The 9152-nt window shown below is 39.7% G+C and overlaps 1 protein-coding gene across 2 annotated transcripts in view; it reads left to right on the top strand.

Annotated features, from left to right (window-relative positions):
• Prex2 (phosphatidylinositol-3,4,5-trisphosphate dependent Rac exchange factor 2) overlaps positions 1-9152 on the top strand; it is a 288407-nt gene that overhangs the window by 92388 nt on the left and 186867 nt on the right. For both annotated transcript variants that reach the window (XM_055603275.1, XM_055603276.1), the window contains exon 8: positions 4308-4411. In XM_055603275.1, the coding sequence (XP_055459250.1) occupies positions 4308-4411 (104 nt within the window). The remainder of the gene's footprint in view (positions 1-4307; positions 4412-9152) is intronic.

Genomic DNA, 9152 nt, shown 5'->3' with positions numbered 1-9152 from the left:
TGTATGTATGTATGTATGTATGTATGTATGTATGTATGTATGTATGTATGTATAACGTAGGAGAAGCTTGTTTGAACCTATCTGCTGGAGTCTGTCTTCATCACCAATTTTAACTGTGTGTGTGTGTGTGTGTGTGTGTGTGTGTGAGAGAGAGAGAGAGAGAGAGAGAATGGTCTTCTCTCCTTTCCTTTCTAGATACTTCCTACCATCAGTGGAAGCTCCTGCTAAGAGCCATCGTCTCTAGCCCCCCGTTTGCCACCATTAGTGGAAACCCACAGTAGGTAGCCACCAGCCCTATCCTGCCACCAACAATAATTAATTCTGGCCCCTCATTTATCACTATCAGTGGAAGTTCTGTCAGTAACAATCAGTTCTGGCTGGGGGAGTTAAGCCTATTACCCTCAGAGAAAGTCTGCTGGGTAATCAGCCAGCCCAGGATCTATGCCCCACCTCAGTCCCAGTGTAAAAGTTGATCTTTGACACTTTAAATGGGCGTTTGGGAGTCTAGAGCTATTTTGAGAGCAGAGTAAACTGAACCCCCTTCAAAGTTTCCTAATATTGTAATCGCAAGAACCGAGGGCAAGATGAATTTATTTCAGCTCTCCACTTGCATTCTTTGAAGAGAGGTGTATCAAGTTAGGCCTCTCCCTTTCGAGTCCTTTCAGTGCTATGGATGCTAGGAAAGACTAGTGTAGAAATGATTTATGGTGTAGTGAGTAATGCCATGAGTAAGATGTTACTTGGTTTCACTTGATGATTTTCTAAGATAGTATCATGGTTAGATTTTTCTGTTTATCTTTTCTGTTCATCAGTTTCCAGAATGTATATTCAGCTCTGTATAGCAACAGTTTTTTTTTTGTTTTGTTTTGTTTTAATGGCAAGTATAGTATTCTATTGGTTTACTATAGTCTGACTGATTAATCACAATTTATTACTACTTCTCTTGCCCCTGGACTTTAGCATTAGTTGCATCCTTTTTCCTACTGTACTTTGGTCATGGCAGCATAAAGCATATAATCAGAAGGTGGTAATGATAGAATGGATATACACAAAGACGCAGCTCCCTAATACAAAACAAGTGTTTTGCGTCTTCCTATAAGGATAGTTTCTTGAGAAATTAAAGATGCCCCAATTTAAGCTACTAATTAGATTTACATATTATAAATCAATATCACTATTGAAGATAAAAAAATTTGTTCAAAATTCAAAGTGGGATCATAAACAAAATAGGACTCAGTGATGGATCATTCTTGTGTGTGTATGTTGTATGGAGTGTTTGTGTATATGGGAGCCTATGTGTGTGTATGTGCATGTGAAAGTATGTATATGTACTCTGTGTATATGTATATATGTGAGTATATATGTTGTATCTGTATGTGTATATGTACTAAGTGCGTGTGTTGTCTGTGTGTTTTTTTATGAATGTGTGTGTTTTATGTGTGTGTTGTGAATGTGTATGTGTGCATATGAGTATGAAGCGTGTGAAAGTACATGCATTTTGTTTAACTGAGTGTATGTCAGTATCCACAATTTTTTGCCTATGACCTAAACTCATCAAGGATGTTGACATGTGATTGCTTTTGAACAAAAGGGTACCGGCTTCTAACAAATGTTCTTTCATGATATCATGATCCTATTTTCTATCTTATAAAACATACACTCACATGTATATCAATATTCCTAACATAAATATACAAATAATGAAATGATGGAACTTCTTGATTGTAATTGTTAAATGAGTTAAACACAGAAAGTTTTACACAGTTAAATATTTGCTGCTTAGGAAATATCTGTAGTAAATGTATATCATGAACCAAATATAGATATATCATATATCTATAGATTATATTATCTATATAATATATATCATATATATAAATTATGTTATCTATAGATATATCTATTTGGTTTATAAAATACATTTATTACAGGTATATTATGTATTTTATAAACCAAATAGATATATCTATAGATAACATAATTTATATATATGATATATAATATGTATGATATATATTATATAGATAATATAATCTATAGATATCTATATCTATAGATAAACAGTTATAACAGTATATCTATAGAAATAGATAATATATCTGTAGGTATTTACATAGATAAACATCTAACATTCTATGATTCCAGTTTCCAGAGGTTCCCTGGCCTGAATTTCTGACTAAGGGCATTTATTAAAGACTGGTAGCAGAGGACATTTGGAGATTGCTTCCAAGTGAACAGTAGAAGTGTGGGGTGGTGATGGTTGTGGCTACCGGCTCGTCAGTCAGATGAGCTCATTAGCCTTTTTTAGTAGTCGTGAAGGACTGCTAAGAGTGGATGCAAGGTTAGGAAAGCTTAGCCACATATGCTGTGTTTTCCATAGAAGGAGGCGGGGGAGGGGGAAGGATATGGAGACAGCTTTCCAGTGACATTCTGCTACCTCAGGGAAGGTAGACGAGGGGAGAGTAGGAGGGGTTAATGGAACATGGCATGGCTAGCTGCTCCATCACAAGATTAAGAATCTTTATTTCCATGCCTTAAAGTCTAACCAGACTTTCGATAGTAAGTCAGATTAAAAACTATGTCAACTGAAATCCATTGATTGACTTGTGTAGTTTTCAATTTTGAATGCTATTGGAGACATTTTACCATTGAATTAAAAGAGAAAGCAACAGCTTTTCTCCGCTTCCTTATCCTAATATGTAACTGTGGAATTCCTGTTACAGGTGGCCATTTGTAGACCTGGGTGGAGCTTTTGCTTTGTTATGTATTTTTCAGTTTAAAAACATAGATTATTTTAAAAATAAGCAAGACTTTTAGAAATATTACAAATGTGCTTAAATGACTTGTCAATCAAGAATACCATGGTCACATCATAAAAATCATAGAAGCAACTTATGTTTTAAACCAGTTATTTCTTCTCATTTATATAAGTGCTTTATCTGCATGTATGTATGTATGTATGTATGTATGTATGTATGTATGTATGTATGTAGACTGTGTATGTGCCTAGTGTCTCTGAGGCCAGAAGAGGGTTCCAGATCCTCTGAACCTGGGGTTATACAGAGGTTGGGAGCAACCATGTGACTTCTAGGAAATGAAGCCAGCCCTTCTGCAGGAGCCAGAAATCCTCTTAGGCACTAGGTCATCTCCAGCTCCCAGGAAATGTTTTTTGCTGCTGAGTGTTGCTTCACTTATGCGTTTCCAGCACTCTGTTTCTCTAAAGAGGAATCAGAAGAACTAATTGAGTTTGCTTGCCAGGCCTTGAAAAACCTGGAAGTTCCCAGCCACTGAGAATTGAGAAGCAGAGGTGTGAGAAGCCAAGTGTGACGTTAACAACACCAACTTCCGGCATCTGCCAGTTAGGTTTGACTGTTGCAGCCTTATGCTGAGGAAATACATGACTACACCACCACTGGCATACGGTCTTTATTTAGTCCAACGCTTTAGTTTTCTGTTTTGTTTTTGTTAAATTCATACATAAAGGGCTGGAGATGTAGCTAACTTGGTAGAGTATTTTTATAGCAAGCTGAAAAGCCTGAGTTAGGTCCCCATCGTCAAATAAACAGTGCATTGTAGCCGGTCCTAGCTACTTTGTGGGTTCTTCTTTATCCCCATATTTCACCCCCATCACCAGATAGGAGAGAAAGAAGGATAGAAGGGGACTTCTTTCTTCTTTTGTTCCTTCTCTGAGCACAACTACTAACAAACCAAGTCCTTGAATGACCAGCAACCACCCACAAACCCCTGCCTTTCGGGGTCCTCACATGTATATACACTCTGAAAAGTTCCCCGAATTCAAAACGTCACACAACCCAGAAACTATCTGCAACTGGCAAAACTGCACCTCTGCTAGAACAAGGGCCAAATCATAGCTGCCAGTCGGAAGCAGCCCCACATCCCCCCGACTCCCTGGGATTAAAACAAGAACATATTGTTATACTATTTCTGTGTTTTTTAAAAAGAACCACAATTTCAGATTCTCCACAGTGTATGGCCATACACACTCATAGTTCCAGCAATTGGGAACTGGAGGTAGGAGAATCAGGAGGATCAGGTCATCCTCTACTGTCTGGCGTATGTTGGGTCTGTCTAGGAGGCGTGAGATCCTGCTTCAAAACTCCCCTCTTCCTAGCCTGCACAGCCACCCAACACCACCCCCATGAATGAGAAGACTTGAGTCAAATCGACTGCTCCCAGACTTTTTAGGATACCAACCAATTGGAGACCTCTTTCAAAAATAATTTTAATAATCATATGGTTTTACGTTAAGTGTGGTAACCAAAGCTGTGTGGTTTCATTTCTTTAAGACGGCTGAAGAACAGTAAGGCCTCCACAGATGGACACCGGTACATCTTTCGAGGTCGGATCAATACCGAGGTGATGGAAGTGGAAAATGTGGATGATGGCACAGGTACGTGCACCTAGTAAGTTCCTCCTAAGGCAGAATTCTGACATGAATAATTTGCTTTTAATTCCTCAAAATGCAGGAGTGTCTTATTAGGCCTAACAGTGGGGCAGAGTGGAGAAGGTGAGAGATTCAGGCGTGCAGGATCCTTGTTTGACTTCATATGATATTGGCTGAGAGATATCATTTCAGAAGAAAATAATTCTGTTCTCTTCTGACTGAGTATGCCTGCTTTGCTTGAATCCTATAGGACATCAGCAACTTTATATTTGGGCATGTAACATATATGTGCAGAAAATGTCTAATTGAGTGTATTGATCCTCTTTATGTACTGTTTGATCAGGAGGGTAATTTTATTGTATAACATTTTAACCATAGAGTGTAAGCGATGGTGGATGTGCTTTGGTCATACAATGTGTGTTCCTATCGTCAGTTTGCTTGCAGAGGGAAACTGAGTGGGGATGATTTTGTGATTCCAAGTGCTGGATTACTCCTTATTACTAAAGGGAAGTTAAGTGTTTTGAAAAATTGACCTTTACAAACAGGCTTAAGAAAATAAGATTAGTTACAACCATTAAGTTAAACAAAGTTAAAATACATTTTTTCTTTTACCACTTGAAAAAAAAGGATATATATTTAAAGCTAAGGGTTTGTAAGTTGAATCCTATTTTTCTCCAATGATTTTCATTATAATTATAATGCTGTGTTAGAAAAATGGCAAAAGAACATAAAATAGATTAATAGATGATAAATTTTCCCCCAAGTAGAGTCAAGCCTCTTAGAATCCAGCACAGCAGTGGGATTGAGGATTTCTTATCATTCTAAATGACAGGAACCCCTTATCAGTGGCTAAATAGATAAAACTATACTATGTATACAATGTATTTGCTTTGTCCGTTCATCTATGGATGGACACCCATAGTGCCCTAGTTAGCTTCTCTGCAGCTGTGATAAAACACTGACTAAAAGCAACCTGGGGTGGAAAGGATTTATTTCATCATTGAAGGAAGTGGGGATAGTAATTCAAGGGAGGAACTTAGAGATAGGGTACCAGAAGCAAGGGTACCAGAGCATCCTTCATGATTAAGAACACAGAGGAAACTGGGAATAGAAGCAACAAAACTCAACATAATAGATGTTGTGTATGACAGACCTGCAGCTAATATAATAATAATGGGAAAAAGCTGAGCCAATCCTCTCTAACGTGTGGGAGACAGGAGTTCCAATTCTTTCTACTCTTAACAGTACAGTGCTCAAAGTCTTTTCTAGGAGAATAAAAAAGAGAGAAAGAATTTTTAAAAAAGATACAAATAAGGAAGAAATCAGATGTCCCTGCTGTAATGTAGTGATCCTGTGAATAAAAGACCCTAAAAATTCTAACCTTGAGAGGCACTAGTCTTTACCAGAGAGCTTTTTTTTTTTTTTTTTTTTTAAATTGCTGATGCCAAGAAGGCTTCAGCAAAGTAGTGGGTTGAGAATCAGCACAGCAATGCTGACAACTTTGTAATGTAACAAAAATATGAAACGATGGAAAAATCTCACTCTAAGTAGCTTCACAAAATACCTGAGACTAAAGCTACCAAAAGCTTTAAGACACCGAAGAAAGAAATGGAAAAACACTAGAGGATGGAAGGACTTTTTATGTTCATATATCTGCATAGGCAGAAGTACTAGTGAAATTAGTGTGTTCTTGAAAGTAATCTACAGAACCAACTGAAGCCCTATCATGTCCTAATGGTGCAGGGAGAACCAGATTGCCACACGTAGAAGTTGGGCATTAGAACTCTTGTCTCTCACCTTACTTGAAAAATGGATCAAAGATTTTAATGTTAAAAGCTGAAACTTGAAATCCGCTATGGGAAAGCCATAGACAAGGACTTTCTAAAAATGCTTCTTAGCTGAGGACATGATTCCAGGAATTGACAAATGGGAAAACAAGAAATAAAAAGGCTTGTAAAGAGATATCCTACAGATTGGGAGAAAAGTGTTTGCTAACTTCAAACAGGATTATATCAAGAAAAAACTAGGCACCAAAACGTCTCCAAATCATCCACTCAATATATGGAACAATGAATGGCACAGATAGTTATCAAAAGAATAGATGGATATGGCTAGCAAATACTTAAAATCACTCAACACTTCAACCCAATCAGGATGGCTATCGTCAAGATGATAAATGACAGCAAAAGCTCATGAGGATGTGTGTAAGGAGGAACTCCTATTCACTATTAACAGAACAGCCACTATGATGGTTTCTCAAATGACTGAAAGAATGACCACAAGTCCCAGTTTTACCAGCAACGTGGGAGAAACATGAATTAGAACTATGTATATGATGCGTGGAAGTGCATGATATAAGCCGTAATTTGTAATGCTAACTTCAAAAGAGAATTAAAAGAAGAAATTGGTTGTAAAAACAAAAAAGACCAGTCTATGGGAAGATGCTTTGAAAAAGCGGACTCATGAAATTGGAAGGAAAGATGGTAGAACAGAGGCTGGCACCATGGAGGATGACATGTCTACACCCGGTCACAGCATTTCGGCCAGCAGGCTGTAAGCGCAAAGGTTGTGCCTGATGGGACACCTGTACTGACAGGTGTGCGGCAGCCAGGAGCCCACAGGAAACTTGCCCCCCATCCCCATGCCCTGCCTAGCTGTGACATCACCCTCACTCTCAGCAACAGGAGGACATCCGAGGCTAATCTCTGCAATGGCCCAGTATTTAATCACCTGTTGGAGACCAGAAAAGTTGAACCAGGTCATGGATTGTTGTGATGAATATTTGCATGTAAAGCTGTTTGGGCAGAAGAACACAGTGTGTGACACGCTGCGGATTCTAGTGCCACCGTGGCAAATGAATGTGCGATGGTGAGGTGGGAAAGATGGAGGAGTGGAGCTGTGCGATGGGGAGAGGTGGAACGGGAGAGGACCTGCCGTGACAGGTGTGAGAGAAGGCTGTGGTGGATGGGGGAACATGCCAAGTAGGGCCGACAGGATGGTGTGCAGCAGTCTGGAGCTTGTGCAGACTCAGCCTGTAGAAAGATAAATTATTCTTTCTTTATTTTTCAATACAGTAAGTTAATTACGGCATTAGTTTCCTTTAACCAGCTGGTAACCAGTGACTGACACAGAGAGACTACGATTTATTTTTTGTAAGCACTATGCAGCACAGATTCTGAACTGCTCTAATCCTAGTACCTTTAAAACCCACGGAAAATCAATCTCTTGCCAGTCTGATGACTCCCACCGTGGCCTCTGTCCATCCATCAGTCTGTTCCTGTAGCCACATGCTCATCACCATCTGCTTCTCTCCACTCCCCTCTCTCTGGCTTCCTCTCCTCCTGCTGTCCCAATAACCTCAAACTCCACCTCCCTCTCTCCTGCCCAATCATAGGCTTCAGCATCTTTATGTAGCCAACTGTGGATAATTGGGGAACATTCCTCACATGGTTACAGGAGTTCAACATTCAAAATGATGCCCAATGCAGGGGTAACCAGATCTCAAGGCACTGAAATCAGCATTTGAAAACACAGACCTTCTGCGTGTTAGACACCAGTGTCTAACTTCCACAGTTAGACACCAGCCATGCGATCGCCCTGGTTCTGAGCGACAACAGGAGGTCCGAGATAAAGGACAGTTTATTTTCTGGATTGAACCTTCACAGAAGACCTCTATAGTCTGTGCTGCCTCTGGAGGCTGTGTTGCTATTTCTGGTCTACTGCCCCAGGCCAGGTTGAAGCCAGAGGTTCATGTGGATGATCCTGGTCTGGGCTGCCACCACGGGCCTTGTTGATGTGAGTGGCCTCTTCTGCCACCTGTGCCAGGATGATGTGTTGGTATAATGTTCTTGTGGAATGTATACCATTTACCCTTGTTCATTGAAATGCTGAATTCTCTACCCCATTATCTCGTTTCAATCCCATTGCATTGTGGTGTTTATTCTAAGCATCAACTGTCTCAAGCTTTTGTAAACATGCCACCATTCGTTCTCTGTAATTATTGATTAAACAACCAGCCAATGCTGAGCAATAGGGTGGGACATGCTGGTCCAGGGGGGAGGAGAAGGAAGCTAGTGGAAGAGGAGAGCAGAGATCAGCAGGAGAGGACTTGGAACCAGAGGAGAGACAAACTGGACCTAAGATATAACTAAAAGCAAGCATAATGTTGGAAAGTCTGAATGGGAGGAAGCTATGCAGGCTTGGAGGTTTAGGATGGAGTGATTAAGGTTTAATTAAGTAGATCCTAGTCTCTGTATGGTGATTTGGGTATACAGCTGGATTAGGAATAACCACTGTTTAACTAAAAGATACACCAATATTAAATATTAATAAACAACAACAAATGGCGTATCAACATGTGGCAGAATTTATAGTAATCTAGCAAGAACTTATATGGAAAATAAAACTATAGAGCAGTTTTTTAGTTCTGTCATTAAAAACAAAGCAAAGGAAGTTCCTTAATTAGGAGCTCACAGATTCCTGATTAGACAGACACCTTGTAAGGCCTCCAGCAGGCTGCAGAAAAACAAAAACTGTTGCATACAAACCTCAGAGAGGCAGTTTCTTTAGTTAGAAAAAAAAAGTGGCTCTTTAACAAACATGCTTCTTAAGGCCAGACTTTACTAGCCAAGGCAAGAAACAAAATCCCATTGAGAAGGGGTTCTTGCTGGTTTGAGGAGCAAACGTTTGTGGAGCCAGTAACTTCCCAGAGTGAGGAAGTGTTCAGGATCCAGTGATAGAGGCAGAA

This window comes from Psammomys obesus, unplaced genomic scaffold (assembly GCF_907164565.1).
Source record: "Psammomys obesus unplaced genomic scaffold, mPsaObe1.curated_primary_1811, whole genome shotgun sequence".
In the NCBI taxonomy this organism is placed as follows: Eukaryota; Metazoa; Chordata; class Mammalia; order Rodentia; family Muridae; genus Psammomys; species Psammomys obesus.
This window is presented reverse-complemented; position numbering and strand designations above follow the sequence as displayed.